Raw genomic sequence first — 23,547 nt, 5'->3', positions numbered from 1 at the left:
TTAAAGTCGTATGAAATGAGTGGGTGTGGATGGAGTGGAAATGTTTGTGTGCATAAGGGAGTGTGAGAGGTGGATGAGTGTGAACGAGTGGGTGTGTTTCCTTTAGAACTTGTGCATGTTGATGCCACTGAGATAACACAGGGTAGAAAACTGAAGAATTAAAAGTGCATGTGCCGAGGAATTATTTTAAATGTGTTGAAAACGTTCAGAGGTGTTTTCTTATGTTTACACAACCTTCCTGCTTTTCCATTCAGTGACAACTTGTTTTTCTCGCTGTAACTCAAGCGTGTAAGTGTGTCAGTGTATGCAATAGTTATGTGTACTGACAAATAAAGGGAAATCTAGCAATTTATTGAGACTATAGACAGCTCTCAAACTGATTTCCAGCCCAATCTATTGAATTGCCATCACTGTCAGGGCGATAATGTATAGCAAATGCATTCTTTTTTAATCACTCATGTATTGTAGAGCAGCCATTTAGATTTAATGGTGTCCTTAATAGGACCTACTTAGATAATAATAAATCATGTTTGAAATCATCAAAAAAATCCCAAAATAAAATGTGTTGGGGAAAATTTACTTTTACGTTTAAAGGATAAAAAACGTTCAAAAAAAAATTGCTGATAATTTACTCACCCCGATGCCATCTAAGATGTCCATGTCTTTCTTTCTTCAGTCGAAAAGAAATTTAAGTTTTTGAGGAAAACATTCCAGGGTTTTTCTACACAGAATGAACTTCAATGGCAACCATCTATCCCAATGTTCAAAAGAAGGTTCAAATGTCCGTCTCAATGCAGCTTCAAAGTCTCTACACGATCCCAGTCGAGAAATAAGAGTCTTATCTAGCGAAACGATCGGCCATTTTCTAAAAAAATTAAATACAATTTTAACCACAATTGTTCGTCTTGTGCTGGTCTGCGATGCGCCACGCATTACATAATCACGTTGTAAAGGTCACGTTTACGTCATCTATCTACGTTTTTTTGTCGGTGTACTCCTGTTCAAACAATTCTCATTTTCTAATTTTTTCCTCCAACTTCAAAATCGTCCGACATCTTTGTTTCAAATTTTTTTTTTTTTTTTTGTGACCTTTCCAATGTGATGATGTAATACATGGTTCGTCGCAGACCAGCACAAGACGAACAATTGTGGTTAAAAAGTATATACAAATTATTTTTTTTTCCCGCTAGATAAGACCCTTATTTCTCGACTGGGATCGTGTAGAGACTTGTAGAAGCTGCATTGAGACGGACATTTGAACCTTCTTTTGAACATTGGGATAGATGGTTGCCATTGAAGTCCATTCTGTGTAGAAAAACCCTGGAATGTTTTCCTCAAAAACCTAAATTTCTTTTCGACTGAACAAAGAAAGACATGGACATCTTGGATGACATCGGGGTGAGTAAATTATCAGCAAAAAAAATGTTTTGAAAGTGAACTAATCCTTTAAAGTTACGTTACTTTTGCATCGCTTTTTCTCACCTGGGCTGGGCTTGCTTGTTTGTTTTTTAATAGCAAATAAAAAAAACTGGTAAATGTAAAGGCCCTTTCACACCTGAAGTGAAATCAATAAGCCTCAAGCTGAAGGGAATGCAAATTCATGTCTGTATAGTAGAGCACAAACCAAAGTTCTGCTGCCATTCTGTATTCAGAAAAATATGATACTGAAGAAGAAAGGTCAAAACTCTTACTTCAGCAATGAAAACACAAAAAATGAAACACAAAAGTTATGTTTATCTAAAGTCATTTTTGCTTATTAGTACATTGGAGTGGATAATCGAAAGTCAGCAACAAAGACACTGGTTAATAAAGTGAGATTAAATACATAAAGTATATTTGTGTTATTTAACTCTTTCCTTGGCTTTCCGTGTTTTCACTGTTATACGGAAGGGGGGCGCTATAGAGTACCGAATCTCCTGAGCAAAGCACAGGAGAAAAAGATGCAGAAACATGCAATGTATCATGCATCATATGTAAGCAAATGCATATGTAAAAAAAAAAAAAAAAAGGAAAATAGGAAAGATGTCAGTAAACAAACGGGAAAACAAAGTAACTTGCATTACTTATTTGAAAAAGTAACTCAGATATTTTGTTGTGAAATTAAAAGTAATGCGTTATAAAATATATATTAATAAATAAAAAATATATACATTATATAAAATATGATATAAAGTAAAAAAAAATGCAGCTAAAGGTTATTAGAAAATGTATTAAATTATAAAATTCAATATATACATGTTTGAGCTTAATGGGTTTTTAATAAATATAAAGTATTTATTTATGGTCTAAGGACAGGCGGTTTTGACAGGAGTGATGGATATAAAATGGAGCATCTCCAGTAATATACAGAGGAAACGTTGCAAGTAATATTGTGGGACATGTTGTAAATCAAAAAATCTCTTTCTCTCTGTAGTCGGGGCTGGTGTACACTGAGGAGGAATGGGAGAGAGAGTGGAACGAATTGCTGAAGCTGGCCTCCAGTGAGCCACGCACACACTTTAGCAAGAACGGCAACTCCAGTGGAGGGTAATGCTCACCCACACACCCTCACACATTTACATATGATGTTGTTATGTCACTTTCGGTTGTCTTTCCATTCCCACCTGCTCTATAGATATTCCGTTTCAGTACAAACACTTCCTCTTTTGTCAATTGTGTAACCATTTCCAACAATACAACATCGAATGCTACGGAATAAAAAAATCATATCAGCCTCCGACACACATTTACTCATCATAATACACACATACGCACATTACATTTTGTAAGACATGAGTATGTCAGAGGTAATTTGCAACGATTTCCACTTCAAAGTTTGACTACAATGCACTCAAACTATGGGCGAGCTATGTGCTGTCCCAGCATGCCCATCTTCAGTTCCCATAGATCGCTCACACTGCACTCAGACTGCTATTAGAGGCCACTAGAGATTGACTCCATCCAGCAGCTACACTTAACACTTGACTTTTAGACACTGTCATTTTTAAAACACAAAGAACCCATCAAGAACCTTCTTTAGCGATTTGAGGGACTGTTATAATGCATGGAGAAGAATGCAGTGCATGGTATTGAGCTTATTATGTGATTGAAAAAACACTTTATGCTCATTTAAATGTGTGCCACTGCCACCTGGTGGCACTACTTGGAGTGTTACATTGTATTTGGCTTCATTCAGGATTGCATATTGCTAATACTCTTTCTGCAGTATGTATACTGTGCACAATATGTACATTTTCTGAAAGGCTATACCCTACTGTATTTGCCAAATTGTACACTGTGAGGAACATTGTATCCCGCAATAATTTGTGTTTGAAATTTTTTCCCTACTTCCATTTCCAGTGGGACACATGAACCAGAAGTAATGTCAGCCTTAAAGGGATAGTTCACCCAAATTTGAAAAGTCTTTCATCAATTGCTAACCCTCATGTCATTCCAAAGCCGTAAGACTTTCGTTCATCTTCGGAACACAAATGAAGATCAGATTATTCTCATTTTAGCTTCCACAAGAACAAATGAGGTTCATTCTCATGATACGCAGCACTTTTGAGCTTCCGGAAGAGGCTTGTTCTCGTGTGTCAAGCAGGTTCGGTTAAGCTTCTGTTTAATAAAAGCCTAAATTCAATCTGTCCATCATATAAAGCGATCAAGACTTTTCAGAAAATTTGGACTAATTTTAGGTTGTTGAGGAAAGTAAACTATCCCTTTAATTTAGCATGATAGCAACAATGTAGCATGATTAATTATGTTATAAATCATGTTAAAAATGTGTAAATTCTCAGTTTTATATGCTGAGGAAACCACTGATATTCTCTAGGCTAATTCTTCTCCAAAATGCAGTTCTGTGTCTCTGTGGTGTTTTCAAAAAAAAATTCTGTTTGAGAATTGTGACCAGTCCCGCATAGCAACACTGGCTCAACCAATTGCGTGCATTCGGGGCGGAGCTATCTGTTTCTTCGACCAATGGCAGACAGTGGGAGTGTTAGGGTAACCTGTTTGAAAACAGTCAATATTTTTGCAGTTCCATTTGGCGACGCTAGTGCTGCAGAATACAAACCAGAACAGTTGAACTCAGGTCACAGATCAGCGAGGTGGAAACTCTGCGCTGGAAGTAAACAGTTGGGTTTGGTTTCTCCTCAGTAGTGTCAACTGAAGCGCTGCGGTTGAATTCAAGATTCGACCGCAAATTCTTGAATCTTGCTTCAGAAGGAAACGTACCCCTTACCTTTAAGCCTTATGAAATCATGCTGACTGGAAAGTGAAAGCATCAACCGCCAGGTCTCTGGTCATGCTTCAGAGTCTTCTGGCTTGGAAAATGCAGCTTCCTGTTTTTCTCAGAGAGATCAGGGTTATGTGTGCTCTCACAATAGTGAGCTAAATATGAACGGCTTCCTTTTTACTTGTGTACAGGGACTAAAAGGTTGAAACATCAGTCAATGTATTCAGCTATAAACAATGATATAAACAGTTATATACAATTCTTTGTAAGTCTGGTACAGTATTTTAAAAGTATCTAATACAGTTTCAAAACACTTAAGGGATGCGTTAATAAGTCGCTCTGCGTGATGATGAATAAACAGATTAGTGTTGATACTGTGCATGAAGGTTATTAATTGGATGGGTTTGCCTATTAAAAAGCTTTTTATGAGTTTGGCAGCATTTCCGCAATGGAGAGAGGAAAGTTTTACATCAATACTGTAGGACGGTGATCCATTTCAATTTGAATCCTTATTAATTTTAGCAACATTTTATGGACAATTAGGTACGAGATGTTAAAAGTATATACTGTGAATAGTCACATGGTCATTTTCTGTGCTATTTAGCTGCTACATATACTATTTTTAAAAATTTGTCGAGATTATTCATTATATACTGTACACTACATGCAGTAACAGTCCATTCTGAACGCAGAAATATTTCTAAGTGCTTTACAATGCATTTAGACAATATGATGATAGCCTACAAAATTTCTTCTTCAGATTTTTATGTAAGCATTAAGTATCTGCTGTCTGAGTCTAAAGCTTTCTCAAATTAGTTGTAGATCATTAGACGTGAGATTGTGGTGAATTGGAAGCTGCACACATTATTAACAAAATGCTGCTTTAATTAGAAAGTATTGCCTGTATTTTTTTAATTTCCTTACTTTCACCATTATACAACCGCTCTTATGTCATGAGAATTATATTGTACATCAAATATACCACTATATGTGTGTGTGTGTGTGTGTGTGTGTGTGTGTGTGTGTGTGTGTGTGTGTGTGTGTGTGTGTGTGTGTTTCTCCTAAAGTGTGGACAACTCAGAAGACCCGGTTTACGAGAGTTTGGAGGAGTTCCATGTGTTTGTATTGGCCCATGTTCTGAGAAGACCTATCGTGGTGATAGCTGACACCATGCTCAGAGACTCCGGAGGGGAAGGTAAGATTCACAACCTCACTCACTTTTCCAGCTAGAATATGTGCTGTTATTTTATTTTATTCAGACCACTAGATGGCTTTATTGTTTTCTTTTTAACCCTGTTTAAATATAAAACAACTTTATTTTCTTGTGGAAAACCAATTAAAGCTGTTATAAAGAGTTATTAAATACCTGATAACTCAACTTTGTGTGGCTGTACATGCTTGAATGTTTTTAAAGGATTAGTATGAACCAAACCACGACTTTCTTGTGGAAGCTTGTTTCCGCCACTGAATACAACATAAAAATGGTAATTGCGACTTTTTATCTCACAATTCTGACTCACAAATCTATTTTTTTTCTCAGCATTGTGATACAAACTCACAATTGCGAGTTATAAAGTCAGAATTGTGTAATGTTAAGTTGCAACTGTGAGTCATAAAGTCAGAATTGAAACGTGCAATTCTTTTCCTCTCAGAATTGGATTTTTTATAACTCTGGAGTTTATATCTCGCAATTCTGACATAAACCTGCAATTGCGAATTTATATCTCGCAATTGTGAGCAGTCAGAATTGTGAGGTAAAAAGTATTTTTTATTCCATGGCGAAAACAAGCTACCATACTTTCTTTTGTGAAAAAAACCCACCTTTAAAACGTCAAAAAGGAAACAAAAGCTTGTTATTTACATGACTTGAACACTCGCACCAGTTTTTATATGAAAACTTTGTTAGAAACAGTTTGAAATGATTTAATTTTTCACTGAAAATATTGTCTTCTGCCCTAGTTTTCCATGTTACGTTAATGAGAGTAGTTTCATGAACAAACTATTCTTTTGAGTCAAACCTTTTCAGTTCAACAACTGAAATGTAAAGTTCATTAATTATGAAACAACTTATATTCAGCGATAAAGCAGCTCTACAGAAGACAATAGTGCCATTATTCAGCTCAATTCAGTTCAAGTTTTGTTCTCATCCGATAGTGTCAGTGCAGTTGGATCAAGAATATTGCAGAACATTAATTGTCCACAATTAAGTAAGCCAAAGGCAACAATGGCAAGGGACCCAAACTCCATCAGATTCCATTCATTTACAACTTTGGACTAATTCGTTTAACTCGCTGTTTCAATGATCCAATGGAGCGGAAGATTCGCTTTTATTTTATTTGTGTATGAACTTATTCCTTTATGATCCAGTTCCACCGGTGTCAACCAAACATTGTAGTATGAATTTAGTCTTTAAATTAAAAGTAGATGAATTTTGAATTGAAGTTTCATATAAACAAATTAACTTCTACTATTTTTTTTGGTGCTTGCCTTGCAGCTTTTGCCCCCATTCCCTTTGGAGGGCTGTACCTGCCGCTGGAGGTTCCTCCCAACCGCTGTCACTGTTCCCCGCTGGTTCTGGCCTACGATCAGGCCCACTTTTCAGCCCTGGTGTCCATGGAGCAGAGAGACCAGCAGAGAGAGCAAGGTAGACACCAAAACCATCAACCGATCTCAGCAGATTGAATTAAACAATGACACAATGAGATGATACAGCAGTGGTTAAGTAGGTATGTCTAATTGATATTAACCCTTAAATGCATGAATGTTTCGCCAATCAATATTACATATTCGGCTCTTTAGCGACCCGGATCTATATCTAACACGGATGGATATGTACCTGTAGCAATTATATAAAACTCTCCTGATATTAGAGTAACGATTAAAGAAGAATAAAATAAAGCATATTTTGTTACCTTTTGGGGCTTGGAAGAGTTCACATTGAGCAGATGTTTAATACCATCATCACTGTCCTCTTCAGAGCTCATTTCCCAGTATATTCAGCATCTGGCTCATATTCTCGATCTCAAACATTCTCAAAACTATTATTTTCAACATCTTCAAAATCAATATTTTGCTTCTTCAGCAGATCCACCACCAAGTGACAGTGACTCTAATATTTGACTGCGTTTAGTACTTGCTCTGCAGTAAATCGCTGAGCCATTGCACGTTTTGCTGATGATACTCTATTATGAATGACATCCCTGGTCACTAAAGACCTGAGGTATGCGTTTAAGGGTTAAAGTAAATCTAGACTCTCCAGATTTTGTGGTTAATTCCAGACAGATATTTAGGAAGGAATGTTAAGTGATTAAATAGTGTTAAAAGTTTAAATACGAGGTCAAACCTTAGTAAATCACCATGCATGATTCATTTAAATATTTTCCTCCCATAAATTTTGCGTCTGAAAGGGAAACTCATATATGCATATGCAATAAGGTCAGCCGCAAAAATAACTGTCCACGCCTTTTCAGCGTCTTTAGTAAATCCTGACAGTAGTTTTTTAACGCCAAAAGAGGGTTTACTCCTGCTCAAGTTGTTAGTAAATCTGGCCCAAAATGTTAAAAATCACAGTGCACATTTTGTACACCGCATACTGTAGAAATGTTATGAAAAAATCATAGTATGCAATACTAAATGTGTGTGAACCTGAAGTCAGTGAGGTTTAATTATTTGCTGATTCAAGCTAGTAGTTTTAGCAAAGAACCGACTCGCATCCATCTCATGCTGAGTGAATAATGCAGACCTGAAATCTAATTACCTTTGATCAATTATTAAAAGCACATTTCGTAGACTCCAGTCGATCAGAGACTGAAACTGAGAAAAAGGAACTATACTGTTTAATACGGTTTCAGACTCTCTCAGGGAGTCTGGCTGCCAGTTAAGTACATTATTAGCTGTCTGTCTGAATTACATCCTCCATTCTAGACCATCATGGTTGATCTTGTAATCTGTATAGTATAGTGTAAGTGTAATGTGCAATACAATGTGCCCCCTCAGAAGTATGATCTGTACACTTTCCAGTGTGAGGTAAAAAACAACACACAACAGGCTAATGTTGTCTAGGGCTGAATGGGAATGCTCTCTCTCTCTCTCTCTCTCTCTCTCTCTCTCTCTCTCTCTCTCTCTCTCTCTCTCTCTCTCTCTCTCTCTCTCTCTCTCTCTCTCTCTCTCACACCATTTCACGGACACACTGAGGCTGTCAGTACAGTGAAAGCTGTTATCCTCACACACACAAACACAAAAAAATAATCCTTTAAATCTGAATATGTTTTGTGAATTTTTTCAGAAAATTGTACCATTTTAATGGAGGGAGTAGTCACATGTTGATTGCCTTATAACGTTATAGAAAAAAAGCAAATGTTTTTCTTTTCTTAAAAATGGCCGAAAGTCATGTAATGACTTGCAGTTGTGACAACTTGCCCCACATAGTGTGATAACAGTGCTGGTTCCCTCGACAAAAAAACCCTATTTAACCTCTGTCGTTCCATTTAGCCACTTGTTAGCAACCGCCAAAAGCTTTAAAACATGACCAGAGGATATTACTGGTGAATATGTTGTAGAATAAAACATGAAAGTATCTTGAGCTTGTGCTTTCCACAGACCTTATTTCAAGCATTTAACCCTTTCAAAAAGCCCATTCAGGACAATGGAACCGGAAGAGCTAAAAAGCTAAAAGCTTTTCAGTAAACCCTGATTAGAAAAAAGTAAAAGTTTGACAAGCCCCCAAATGTAAGTTTGCTAAGTTAACTCTGATTTGTTTTATTAAAGAACATATTTGATGAAGTTTTGTGCCATAAAAATGGATGGAGACCGCATTGTCTGTAGTTTATGTAAATAACATGTCTGGGTGATGTTTTTTTTAAAAGAGAACGGATTGGTTGAGTGTTTATCCCACTAGATGGCACTCTCTCCTTCTGTTAACCGCAAGAAACCTCCTCGCACACCCTCACGTACCCGATGACCCCAAAAGCATGTGGTCGGTTTGAAGCAGCGGGTTGTTGACAGATTAGAAGCTGTAGTCGCATTTCTCCAGGATATGAATGACTGACTCCTCTGAAAATAAAATAAAAACACCTTGCTCACTCCCGTCTGGAATACAGGAAATTGGTGGGTTGCCAATATTTTTTTTTTTTTTTTTTTTTTACGTGTCATACTGGATATCATTTAACATTCATTCATATATTATATTACAATTATAACTTTTACTTATAAAAGTAAGTAAAAGTTTAGTTTATTATAACTAAACTAAACACAATTGATTAAATAACTCACCAAGTAGTTTCCTCTTGCTTTAATGATAATGAGACACCTGAGCTACTTTATCTGATAACGTTTTGACAGGTTAGAAACTTTCCTCAAGAATGACCTAATGGCAAATTAATCTATAAATTAAATCCAGATGGGGAAGTCATTTGCAGTTGTGTGTGGTGGAATTAAATGATCTCAAAAATCACACAGAAGTCTCGTCCACACAAATTGACAACACAATTTTTTTAGGCATTGAGGAAAAATCATGAGATAGCAAAAAAAAATGTTGCTCTAATTTATGTTTTTAATGATCTAAAATCAAAAAAATTCTGAGTAAACCTAGTTGGGAGTCACTGCTTGTGCTATGCAGAGAGGCGAAGGAGCGTTTGCCTCGGTTCCTTCGGAGCCAAATTAGGTCAAATGATGCAGCGTGTCTGGAGACAGTTAGTGCCATGAGGCTCCACATACACATTTACCAGTCCTTTACACAAATGTACACACACAACAGGGCATCTCCCTCTGACTCATTTCCCCTGATTCTATTCTTACCCGATCCCCCTCTCTCTTTCTCTCTGTCCCTAAAGAACCACTTGGCCTCTGGCGTTTAGGGCAGATCAGTCCAGACCAACCCCTACGTGTGGTTTAGGCCCTAATCTGCTCCTCCCAAACCCCTACCTCCCTTCTTCCACTTCCCGACAGAGAGTCTGTCTCTGTGTGGCTGTCTTGGTGGGTGATACCCCCTACCCCCTCCTCCCCCCCTCCCGGATCTTCCGCTCGGGTCTGCCAGGGAGTGCCCGTCTGCCCAGTGTGTGTTCAGGTGCCAGCGGTTTCCCGAGAACACTGAGACTCTTTTGTGTGTGTGTGTGTGTGAGTGAGAGAGAGAGAGAGAGAGAGAGAGAGAGAGAGAGAGAGAGAGAGAGAGAGAGAGAGAGAGAGAGAGAGAGAGAGAGAGAGAGAGAGAGAGAGAGAGAGAGAGTTGTGTGTCAAAGACTGACTTTTTTACGAGTTTTCTGTCTTTCGGTATTTGCTATCTTTGAACATCTATGCACATCAAAAAATTACACTCTTTCTCTTGCAGAAAAGCAGAGCAAAATTTTGGATGTCTAATCCTGCACTCGTGGGCGGGTCATTTTTTTTGTCCAATCAAATTTTTCAGAATGAAAATGCTTCTTCACCCAAAAATGAAAATTCTGTCATTAATTACTCACCCTCATGTCGTTCAAATTAAGACCTTTTCGATATTTTTTTCTACCCCTCCATTGACAGCTATGCAACCAGCACTTTGACGCTTAAAAAAGTTCATAAAGAGGTCGTAAAACGAATCCATATGAATTCAGCGGTTTTGTCCAAATTTTCTGTAGAGACTCGATCGCTTTATATGATGAACAGATTTAATTAAGGCTTTTATTCACATAAACAGAAGCTCAACCAAACCTGCTTGGTTCTTTCTGAAATTCAAACGTGCTGCGTAACATGAGAAAGAACCTCATTGGTTCCTGCTGAAGCTCAAACGTGCTGCGTTACACGAGAAAGAACCTCATTGGTTCCTGCTGAAGCTCAAACGTGCTGCGTTACACGAGAAAGAACCTCATTGGTTCCTGCTGAAGCTCAAACGTGCTGCGTTACACGAGAAAGAACCTCATTGGTTCCTGCTGAAGCTCAATCATGCTGCGTTACACGAGAAAGAACCTCATTGGTTCCTGCTGAAGCTCAATCGTGCTGCGTAACACGAGAAAGAACCTCATTGTCCTCGCACATAAAGCAAACATGCTTGAGCTTCCGTTTACCACAACTGATTTGATAAATGTTTAAATGTGAATAAAAGCGATCGTATCTCTTGAGAAAATGACTAAACAACTCTATTTATATGGATTAGTTTTACTTTAGACAGCTTTACCTGTCTCGGAGCTGTCAATGGAGGGACAGAAAGGTCTCCGATTTCTTCAAAAAGATCTTTATTTGTGTTCTGAAGATGAATGAAAGTCTCACGGTTTGGAACGACATAGGGTGAGTAATTATTGACAGAATTTTTGGGTGAACTATCCCTTTAATACCATATTCCTCTGACTAGCAATACAGAGTAGCATAGTTATCAGCTGTGATGTAAATTAAAGCTGTTTGTAAAAAAGAAAAGAAAAGGGACGAGCCTGTCAGTATGTCTATAGCTCAAACTTCCTGTTTTAAAATGCGTCACCAAAAGGAAGAAAATTGCGTCAAGTCAATTCATGGGGTTTTTACATTAGTAGTCTACTTTTGGCTCTCTTTGCCGTTGTCATTCTTCCTAAAAATAAAAACAAATCCTCAGACTCTTATTCACCAACACACAAACACACACACACACACACACACACATTTGTTATTTTATCATGGTGAGGACTTCCCATTGACTGTGTTAAGCTAATTGTAGTAGTTATACCTCAACATGTTTTTCCTTTAATTTTGTAAATAAGAAGTTATTTAGTTATTTGATTAAACTATTTTCATGAAATCATCATTTAGGCACTATACAGATAGCAGAACCTTTACCTATTCCTTATGGTTAGACAAAAGCTACACAATAATAGTCAAGGTGAACAAAATGTGGTCCTATACCTTTCATCCAATTTTCTCTTTTTCAGAAATCATTCTTTGACCACAGGGCAATTGCTCTCATTGATTTTAGTCATTGATTTAAAGTCAATTAATTTAAGCTGTTTTTGTGTTTTATGGCCCTTTAGAATCTTTTTGTTGTTGTAATAGAGGCACTTTTCCTGCGGTTTGCAGACATACTAAATGGCTTCCCTGTGACGTGCCATGCTAGTACTGCTTTAATGCACCTTCATTTTTCTGTGGTTACACTTTATATGACACCCGTCAACCAATAGGAAACGTGTGTTGCTATTTTGAGTCACGCCTCTCCGGTTTTATGAAGACCTCTATTTTCTTTGGCATCTGGCGGGCAGCTTTTAAAGTTTCATCTTGTAAGAATGAAAAAGCTTCTTGTGCCATGACCAGCTCACACCAAGCTTGGGTTAAAAACATCCAAACGGCAGATTCCATCAGCAGTAATTATCAGGAGACTTGCGGATATTTCTGTAAACAGTTTGCATGTTATATGTGGCCCTGGAAAATATGTTTTTCATATTTTCATATCTCCCTCTGAGATTCATGTCGAAGCTTTGTTTAGCTGCATGATTATTGTTTACAATGGCTGTAAAATACACAGCTGGGAACGAAACTCCCGAATTCACACCTCATCAAGCACAAGCACGGTTTGCGTGACTAAAGAGGACTAATTGTTTTCCTTAGTGGGCGCAACTGCAGTGATTGATATCACCCACCAGAGGGGGGAGAGTCAAGGAAACCTCAACGATCCTAGGAAATAATGCCTTGGGAGTCACTTGACAGATATTCCCGCTCATTGCCTGTCTAACTTTCCTCAGGCGGTGCCATGTCGTGCAGTCAGACCCACTCGGCATACATCAACCTCCATCTCGTGCCAACAGAATAAACTCGGCATGTAATGCGCTTGTAATGTAGCATGTCAGACTCCATGAGCAATGTTGTCTGTCAACAACTTCTGTTTGTATTATCACGGCAGCGCTCAGCAAAAGACCTTTTTTACAGTCTCGTCATCTTCTGGTTACTTGTCTATTATCACTCGCTCTGATGTCTCCTGTTTATTCAGTCAATGTATTTGGGTTATAATAACAGTACCGAATACAAACAAATATTCCAGGAATCAACGGCCCTTGTTCCTTGAGAGCGGCCCTCGACGTCACAGTTTTCGAGCGTATGCGTTTGAAGTGGGTCAGTCAAGGACAGGTCTGCATGACTGCCAGAAGGGATACAAAATACATTATGCTCCAGTCCCTCAGGGTAGAACTGGCAGTGGTGGTGTTTGGACCTGGAATAAGCCCAACTGGTAACAACAGTGCGAGCTGAAGCGTGTGAGTGTGTATGCTAGGCCAGAGAAAGGAGGACAGCTGCAGTGTAGGAGTCAGGACACAACCCCACATAGCTCCAGCGTTCACCGTCTGACCCCACTCTGGTGGGAAACTGTATCTATGTGTGTGCAACGGGGAACACAATGGGGTACTTGTTGGCCCACGTGTATGAATTGTATGTTATTCCGAACAGTGTGTGCTCTACTTTGGGAATTCCACCTACATTTCTTTCAGTTTGGACTTTGGATGCTCTTTCTTGTCCTGGTGTGACTCCCCAAGAATTTGACCCACAAAATGCTGGAAGAAACCTCATAGCCTCATATGCGCCTGCAGTTTGTGTTTCAATAATAGTGAAAAGAACGTGATGGTTGGGGTAAATGATTTTGGAAGCTTAGATGTTTTCTTGGATCAAAGTTTTTTGTTGGTCTTGGAACTACATTCCTATCAAAGAAACATAGTTGTATATGAGCTTTGAGATTGTTTCTGTTAGTCAGTGTTATTCTGACATTATTTTCTAAGTTTTTTGTTTAATTGCCAAATTTCTGTTGTACACTACCCATAATCCCGAGAGATCCGGCTTTAATCCACCAATCAGAGAAGTTTCTGTTACTATGAAAACAAGAACCACGTCATAACAGCTCAGCAGTGACCTTCCACTCCCATGAAATAGTGTGAATGACAGTCTCTCTATATTCTTAAGCAACATATATATATTTCTATCAGAATATTTTTGCAATTAACTTCAAAACTATTTTACTTTTTACTTTATAATCAAATCAGTAGTTTTATAGTAGGCATATTTGGACATTCAAGACAAAATGTCTTTGCTGAAGTGAAAAAGTTGGGAATTCTTAGACTGAGATTTTGGATTATATGAATGTTCAGTAGACCAGCTGGACATTTTTGGTGCTTGTTGTTGCCAGGATTGTGAATTAAAAGACGTGAGTGGGAGGCAAAGTCGTGTGCTGATTGAAAATTTAACAGGGAGGAAGTGTGTTTCAAGTGTGCTCATGTCTTACTGTGTAACATGGCTGAAAAATACACTTCTCTACACACTATAGTTTCATAATTTGGCTAAAAATAACATACTGTGATTATTTTGACTTATTGTGATTTGAACTGCTTTAAGATAAACTGTTTGTTTTTTTAAATAATAGGTTTTATATGTTCCTCAATCCATGTCTTGTGAAATACTGCTGTATTTTTCTCCATTTTCGATCTTGTGTCACATTATTAGATTTGTATAATAACTTGTAACTGTTAGAAATTTGTATCATGAACATAAGTACATTTTGTGGTAAAATAATCATATAGGGACTTATCATGAACTGATTTTTTTTTTTACTTTTTTTCTGCCTCGCTACACAAAATGTATCTGTCATTGACCTTTTCTTACACACACACACACACACACACACACACATACACTCATTCAGTACTGTGACTCGATGTCTCTCACTCCTACTCTGCATAGTGTCATTTAAATGAGTCACCGAATAGCATTATGTTCACTGTGAGCTCTACCCAGCAGTCACCTGGCAAATGGCAGGCCGTCCATGAAGAGAGGAGACAGTTTGTTCTATCAGTGAGTGCATGTTTGTGAGAGTATGGTCACAACCAGAAGGGGCTGGAATGTCCTCTGTTCAAACATGCTGTATTTTCCAACAGTCACGAGAACTGAATATCTCTCTTTATCTATTTTGCTTCAACCCATTCTCTCTTTTCAATTCCTGTGGTCTGAAAAGACTAGTCAGGTACAGTGATGAATAGAGTGACGTGAAAGGGGGGAAAATGGAAGTAGTTAGAACGGATGGAAGGCTGTAATATTTTCTTTTTAGGAAACAGTGCCGCACCCAGGCCTGTTCACATATGTCTCGCGTACCCCTTGATTAATGTTGAAATGTTTTTCCTGTCAAATGGGTGTTGGAAGCATTGAAATATGATTTTTGTTTCTCTTACAAGTTTTTTTTTTTCATACCTAGTAGTGGAGGAGTAATGGATGATTTTTTGTGAGGAGCAGCCCACTGAGTCAGTTTTTAGGAATAATTCACCTGAAAATGAAAAATCTGACATTTATTCACCTTTTGTGAAAGTGAAAGACAACATTATGCACTGAAAATCTTCACCTGTTAAATTAAATATTTTTAAAGTCAGTTTAATCAAACAATGACAAAAAAAGTTTTGGGTGAGCTATCCCTTTAAGAGAAGCTAAGCAGTGTAGTCATTAATCTGAGCAAGAACACTCTTTCCCTAATCATAATATCCACCTATTTGCTTGTTGTAACCTGGTTTGCATCCCATTTCTGAATGTTACATCTAAATCTTTCATGTTTTCTTTTTGTCCCTCCCTTTCAGCCGTCATCCCACTGACTGACTCTGAGCACAAGCTGCTAGCGCTGCACTTCGCGGTGGACCCTGGGAGGGACTGGGAGTGGGGGAGGGATGACAATGACAATGCTAAGCTGGCAAAGTAAGACCCCTCTTTGTCACGGTGTGGAAGGATGAACCCAATTGCAGACAGTATGCAAAACACACAAGGTTTATTTACAACAGAAAACAGGGAAAACAAAACCCACGAGGGGGTAAAACAGAGGTAAGGAAGGTTGACTAACAAACAAGACTAAGTAGACTAAGAACTGGGGTATACCACATACAACTCTTCAGACAAAATACTCACAGACTCTGACAAAGGTTTGACAATGATTAACAATGAACCGACACAGGACAGCAAACACAAGGGTATTAAATAGGGAGACTAATGATAACAAAACAGGTGACACAGGTAAAGCAATAATGACTAAATGAGGATAACATACAGGTGACACAGGTAAAGCAATAATGACAAAACTAGGATAACAAGGAGGGCGGGGCTAGATGACGAGACAACACAAGCACATGGCCCAACAAGGCCATGTGTTTGCACATAAAACATGGGTCTGTCATGATCCTGCCACAAGACTTAAAGACAGACAAGGACTAGATGGCAGAATCATGACACTCTTTTTCTCTCTCTCATCCTCCATCCACCCCTACAGCAAGCTTAGCTAAATTAAATGAATAACTTGTGAGCATGCTCTAGCTTGAATGAGAGGTCATTGAGACAAAGGTCAGGTAGGGCCAAATGAGGGCATCTATCTATATGTTATCTTTACCATATGAGGGATTTAGAATGGTTAAATCTGTCCAGAAGGTCCCAGCACCAGGCCACATTATCCTCACAGAGGTCGATCTGAACTTGAATGACTCATCTTAAAGCTTCATTCAACAATTAAAGCCTGTACATGTTCCAAACTTTTATCAGTTGCATATTCCTGCATTTTGTCTTATGGTTGAGAAGATTTGTGCAGGATATTTCCAGTGACTTTCCAGAGGTCAGCCAATTAAAGCATATAAATAAATTGCAGCAGCACCACCCAGCTATGATTTACAGAAGGAAGGACTGAGACACAAAACAAACATCTGCGATAAAGCAACTGTAATGAGTTGGCCCCCACTCCATTGGCTCCATAATGGACTGATGAATATGAACTAATTGCTGTAATTCTCTGGAAACTAGATTTATGCACTGATTGAGGTCCTAGTTGCATGCCTCAAATGGTTTGTAATTTCTACCATTCCTTCACTGGCACGTAAGAGATGACAAGAAATTGCAGCAGGCATCATTCAAGCCGATAAAAACCTTTTGTGCTACAAATGAGGTTTTTAGAAAAGATGTTTGACTATGTTCTCCTCTCACTCTAGTCTTATTCTATCACTGGAAGCTAAACTAAACCTTCTGCACAACTACATGAATGTAACATGGATTCGAATTCCTTCTGAAACAAGGGTAAGTGGTCATCCATTTATTAGTTGACAAAAATTCTCCTGGAGGCAGGGCCATGTACATGTATTTTGAGGGGCAGTTCGGGCCACCCCCTGAAGCTTCAACCCTGCTCCAACACACTTGACCTTTTTTTCACATATTCCTAAAGACCTTGGTTAGGTGATTCAGGTGTGTTTGATTAGGGTTGGCACTAAAATCTGCAGGATGGTAGCCCTCCAGGAGAAGTTTTCTTTCCCCCATGTTTTGTAATATTTGACAACATTACTTTGGTAAAGGTAACCTCAGTTTTGAGTCCTTATGACCGATCTGTGTATTACAGGCTCCCTTGGCTCAGCCCGAGTCGCCAACAGCCTCTGCAGGTGAGGATGTACAGTCTCTGGCAGAATCCATGGACTCAGACCGGGAGTCTGTTTGCAGTAACTCCAACCTCAATAATGGAAAGTCAATGAAGGAGAAAGACAAGGACAAGCAGCGAAAGGACAAAGACAAAACACGAGCAGACTCAGTGGCCAACAAACTGGGCAGCTTCAGCAAGACTCTGGGTATCAAACTTAAGAAGAATATGGGTGGACTTGGAGGACTTGTCCATGGCAAGATAAGCAAGTCCACCTCAACAAATGGTAGAACGGTAGAGAACGGAGAGCAGAAATCTAAGAAAAAGGACTCAAAAACACGAAAAGGGAGCAAAGAGGAGTCAGGCCAGTCAGCCAGCACATCCTCCTCAGAGAAGACAACCAGTCCCTCGCCTACAGACCGCGCTTCTGGTAGCTCACCTGTTGAGAGACCGCCAGGATCAGGCAAAATCTCGGGTGATCGGACACTGGACAACTGGAAGTACAGCACAGATGTCAAACTCAGCCTGAACATCCTTCGAGCAGCCATGCAGGGTGAGCGCAAATTCATCTTTGCTGGGTTGCTGCTCACCAGCCATCGACACCAATTTCATGAAGAGATGATCAGCTTCTACCTAAGCAGCGCCCAAGAACGCTTCAGTGCTGAGCAGGAACAGAAGAGAAAGGCTGAGGCTGAGAAGAAGCCTCAGACCAATGGGGTGGCACTAAAGAAGCCCGAGCAGGAGAGTGTTTTCCAAAGGGAGCGTTCAGATAGCTCTCCACCTGAGAGTTGCTCACCGGTGTTGCACCCTAGCCATAATCTTTCCCAGGCTGTGAAGGTCCAAGAAAGGGGAAGCCCAAAGCTTGCTGCTTCTCCCATCCCGATACACATCCCAGTCTCCATCCCAGGATCCTCCATGTCTCCTGTCCCTTTCTCCTCCCCTAGTAACGGTGCTAAGAGACCCGGACCAGTCCCTGTTTCAGCTCACTATAGCCATACACCACCTATCCAGAGGCACAGTGTCATTCACTTGAGGGAAGTCAATGTGCAGTCATCCAGCTATCAAGATGAGTCCTACAAGCCAACGATAGGCACTCTCAAAACTTGTGCCACCTACCCCCAGCAAAACCGCTCACTGTCCTCTCAGAGCTACAGCCCAGCCCGCATGTCTGGCATTCATACTGTCAATGCTGTAGACACCCTACCGTACAACATGCCTGGGGAACATAAGTCCCACACTTATACCAATGGCTTCAACACTGGCGACATCCGGGACTGTCTGGAGTTCGCAGATGAGGACCCGATGCCCCATGCCTGGCTGGGGCAGGACAAAACCAAAGGGCAGAGTGGTGTTTGCCCAATGTACTGTTTTCAGCAGAAACGCTGCAGGAGGGATAACTGCACCTTCTATGGCCGACCCGAGACAGAGAACTTTTGCTCCTACTGTTATAGAGAGGAGCTGAAACGCAGGGAACGAGAATTGAAGGTGCACCGACCTGGATAGCCCTGCAAACATGCACACATATATAGCCACCCCCAATGTGCGTGAAAAGAACAGCAACACCACCACCTTTTTGCACTTTGCAAGTGATACAAAGAACTAGCATAACATTTTCCTACTATATTTAAGATCGGCCTCCTTGTATTCTTGTTACTTTACTCTCAATAGCGAACAGACATTGCTTTACAATGACAGGAAGTGCAACCAGAATCAGTTTACAGCTTTGGCCAGAGATTGTGTTATTGTTTGTTCTGTCCAATTGAATTCAGTCTTTTACTTGTTCTAGAGTAAAAGCTCTCGTCTGTGCATTTTGCTCAATCTGTGTTGTAAAACTCCTTGTACATGCAGAAAGAGATGTAAAAGCATATGTCAGTCTCTAATGGAGTTTCCCAAATCATAGAAAGGAAAACTCAGTTTAGAGGTCATTATAATGCAATACTTCACAGCATAGCTCTTTGGAATCTTAATACCGAATAACATTGATTTTGCTGTGCATTGCAAATAATTACAAGGGAGGGAGGTCCACTGTTCAGCACTCTGATTTTTTTGAAAGCAATAAGTTTGTTAACAACCGCCACCCCTCCCCCCTTTTATCTATGCATTCATGACGTCAGCCATATTCTACTTTTCACCATATGATTCTAAGGGATATCGATATGATTGTAAAAGGTCTGCTGTACAAGGATTATTATGGTGGAAAATATTCAATATGTGGCATAACAAAGTGTGCTCTCAAATAGATCTTGTGACTTTCCATCATGCACTATATTGTAATATAAAGCCTTTTCATAGGAGGGTTTGCATTCCATCATGATGATATCAAATTAAACCTCACTATTGTGTGCTACTTGACATCCGATACAGTAAGCATTTGACTTCCACTCATTGCTGTCTGTATTTGCAATATATAACAGTCATGCTAGCGAATGCTAAATTACAAGAACCACCTTACCTGAGGATATAAGTATGAAATGCAAACCCAAACAGTATACTTCAGCAGTGGACTGAAGGTGGAAAGCTTATGAAATTGTATGTGTAAACTGTTTAATACCTGTTGGCACAGCTCGGCTACAAGCAACTGGCAACTGCTCATCAACATTCTGTAGCTAACTCATGCTAACACTGCCATGCTTGCCTCTCATGTGCCAAAAAGGTCCCTCACCTCCATTTCATTTGTCCTCAGGTATATTAGTCTTCACCACACAATTGTGATGATCATATACATAGAAGCAACTAAATCTATAAATGTAAAATTGGTTATTTAAAGGTTCAAATCTACCTCTGAAAAGCATTTTAGATTTTTGACTCGTATATTACACAGAAGCGTAAAATCATGTTCTAACAAGGCAGTGTGTAATATATATATATATATATATATAAACTGCAATTTTCATGTCTACAATGGAAACGAAAAATGTGGTGACACAAATTCATAGCCAATCAGAACATGTTTTACGTTTAATAGACAATTAGATTGCACTTTGGGTGGAGCTGCCCAGTTAAACCAAGCAATGGGCAAAATTTTTATGTTGCTTGGTGCAGTAATATTTAGTTTGGACATATGTTTAATTTACTCCTCAATTTGTAGGATACGTTGTTTAACCAAATCTCTACATGTACATTTTTTTTTTTTTTTTTTTTTTTAATCATGTCAGATTTTGCTCACGGCAGTGCGAAAACAGTCACAGACAACAACATGCTAAGCTACTAACTGGCTAACAAACATACAAATGTACCACAGCTCACAGTGCTTGTTCTCATTGTGTGCTAGAAAATCAGGATGTTACAGGTAGCTGCACCAATCAAGTTAACTAGCATGACTAGCGTGTTAGCCACTTTGTGTGCCTCTGCTAAGCAAAGGCCCCACCAAGTGCTTTTCTACTCAATGGACAAGATTATCATAAGAGCAGCGCTTGTTGTGTTTTGTTGTGTGGCAGTGTCCAGGTAACCAACTCCGTGTCTCTGTGAGTGTTTTGTCTTTCCTGGCCAAGGATGTCCACTGCTTTGTTCTCTTCCAACATTTCTACACCTCCACAATTATGTGTATTTTGCCTCCCATCCTCCTGCTTTTCCTCTCCCTCCTTTATATTGGACAAGCTCATGGACTCTCACTGTCTTAGAATTGTAAAATATGATTTTGTATTCATTTGAGAGTTTTACACTACTTTAAATTATTAATTTGCACATTAGGTACCGATGTAAATAGCAGGAGAAAAAGAGACAAAATAAGATTAGTTGTTAACTCTGGTGTCCGTGTGGTTCTTTTAAATGTTCTTGTGGAAGAAAGGTGTGTGCTTGAGTGCTAGCAGACTTGCGTGCCTGCGTGTGTGTTTTTCCTCAACGTTCTGTAATTTGAGCAGCGCCCTAAGCTGCTGTTTCAGTCTACAGCATACAACACCCATATTAGACTGTCTGCCTTCTCATAGGATTGAGCCTTGAAAAATAAAAACTGCAGGTCTTGTGGTGGTCAGCGTCCACATCCCTGCAGTATTTGCTGTCAGTCGTGGAACACGGCATTAGCATGAAACACAGCACCAAACAGCTGCCCCTCAGGTCACCTGTCTAACATCTGCCAGAAAAGCCTCGCCCTGACAGTGAACTCTCTGTTATGTTGCACGTTCATTTAAGATGAACATTCTTCGCATACTGTACATAGAAGGATTTTAATGGCCTTGGATTTAAAGCACAAATCAGGTCACTCTAAAGAACGTGAGGTAAATAGCTTAATAATTTGGGTCACCCCTCAAATTTTAGTCATGCATATTTTAAGCTCCTCCACCTTTGAGACTCTGAGATATAATGAATTGCGAAATACACCGGTGGCTTATCTGTTATTGACAAATGTCATTTGCATCATGCGTGAGTGATTTTATGACTGTCGTGAAATAAGATACTCTCAAGTTTTTGCAAAAGGATCACAGACACACGCACACGTTTTACTGAGAGCTGATGTACGTAATGGCACATGGAAGGGAAGATATAATTCTGCTGATGTAGAAGCTAGGGCACTTTGCCAAGAACTGAACTGTTCCAGCTGTCATAAAGATGTAAAAATGACTTTGCATTCAGCAAACCTGTTCGCTAGTTTTATCAGTGGATTTCGAATTTAAAAAGGGGTCCTTAGTATCAAGTAGTCCAGGGATATCATATTGTTTATATACTTTTATGATGATAAAATAAACAATACAAATTTTAATTTAGTAATAATGGAAATCAAATTTATTTTTCATTTAAGCATTGTGCTCTTTGTGTGGGTGGACTGTCAGGGTTTTTTACCTTATAATCGTACAGAATTATCGTACTTCGCCTTGACTGGTGATCTGACCAATCATAATCTGCCGAATCCGCCATTTTGTCCGACAAAACAGTCAGGAGAGTTAAGCCCTATTCGGATGGGACTAGTTTTCCAGGGGGTCATTAGAGAAATTTGTGTTTCACCGACGTACTTTGCGATTTTAATACCATACGAATCTGCCGAGTCTGTGTTTTTTCTCACAACCTCAGTAAAAATTCCAGAGCAAATGACCTGTTTTTCGGCGAACTCAGTGGTCCTCTGTGAAGTCTAATCCCATCCAAATGCGAATGTCTGTGATTGCTGATGTTTTATTATTCTAATGCTTTTCCTCAAGTGTGTTTGACCTTCCTGAGCTACCGTTTGCGCACCAATCTTGGCAAGCTTTCATTTAGTTTAGTATAGCATCAAGTTCATTCTAGTTCATTTATAGCATCAAATAAACATGAATGAACATAAGAAGGAATGTTGTTTTAACCGTGGAAAGGCGTCAGTACACTCCGTTTCTCAAGTTCAAATCCTCCCATGTTAATCTACTAACTCTCCTGACTGCTTTGATGGACAAAACGGGGGATGGCGATGTATGATTGGTCAGATCACCTGTCAATCAAGCTCCCTGCGAAGGGTCAATTGTTGCATCAAACCTTAATGATGTTTTATTAACAAAGTTAGGGAGGAGCACGCTTAGATTATCTCCCCAATCAGTGCGAGAGCACATACTGTATATATATAGAGCCGACTTACCTTGTGAATTTGTAAAATGGTAGTCAACGTTTTGATTAGAATACACCACATCTGGACTGGCGGTCTCATTCAATTTAGCCTCAAAATGTAAAATGTTTCAGTGCACCCGAAAAAAATTCATTTACGCAGATTGGAACTTCACGCAGCTTCCGTATACTCCATTGTATATGAAGTACTTCTGGTCAGCTGTCGGAGAAAAGAAAAGGCAGCTTAACTGAGCTTTGCCTGTTTCGACAATTGCGACAATTCATGGGATTGTTGTCGGAACTCACCAGGTCGTATATCTACAATATTTTAGTGTTCCACTGCTTCTGTGGAATTATGAAATAAAATGACCCATAACGTGTGTTCCTAACACTAAGTATTTGAGTTCATATTAAAACCTCTGACTCGGGGGCGTGCACAGACCGCAATACGACCGAAAACGCACTTTATTTTTAAATTTAGCGATTAAAGGCCCTGTGC

General features: G+C 39.3%; 1 protein-coding gene across 4 annotated transcripts in view; it reads left to right on the top strand.

Annotated features, from left to right (window-relative positions):
• The window catches only part of otud7a (OTU deubiquitinase 7A), a 79,881-nt gene extending 57,400 nt beyond the window's left edge, over positions 1-22,481 (top strand). For all 4 annotated transcript variants that reach the window (XM_079603254.1, XM_079603256.1, XM_079603257.1 and 1 more), the window contains exons 8-13: positions 2,414-2,526; positions 5,284-5,411; positions 6,711-6,860; positions 15,745-15,859; positions 17,131-17,215; positions 17,532-22,481. In XM_079603254.1, coding sequence (XP_079459380.1) covers positions 2,414-2,526; positions 5,284-5,411; positions 6,711-6,860; positions 15,745-15,859; positions 17,131-17,215; positions 17,532-19,049 — 2,109 coding nt within the window. In that variant the 3' untranslated portion in view covers positions 19,050-22,481. The remainder of the gene's footprint in view (positions 1-2,413; positions 2,527-5,283; positions 5,412-6,710; positions 6,861-15,744; positions 15,860-17,130; positions 17,216-17,531) is intronic.
• The last annotated feature ends 1,066 nt before the right edge of the window (positions 22,482-23,547 follow it).

Source organism: Phoxinus phoxinus (genome assembly GCF_949152265.1).
Source record: "Phoxinus phoxinus genome assembly, chromosome: 25".
NCBI classification, from domain to species: Eukaryota; Metazoa; Chordata; class Actinopteri; order Cypriniformes; family Leuciscidae; genus Phoxinus; species Phoxinus phoxinus.
This window is presented reverse-complemented; position numbering and strand designations above follow the sequence as displayed.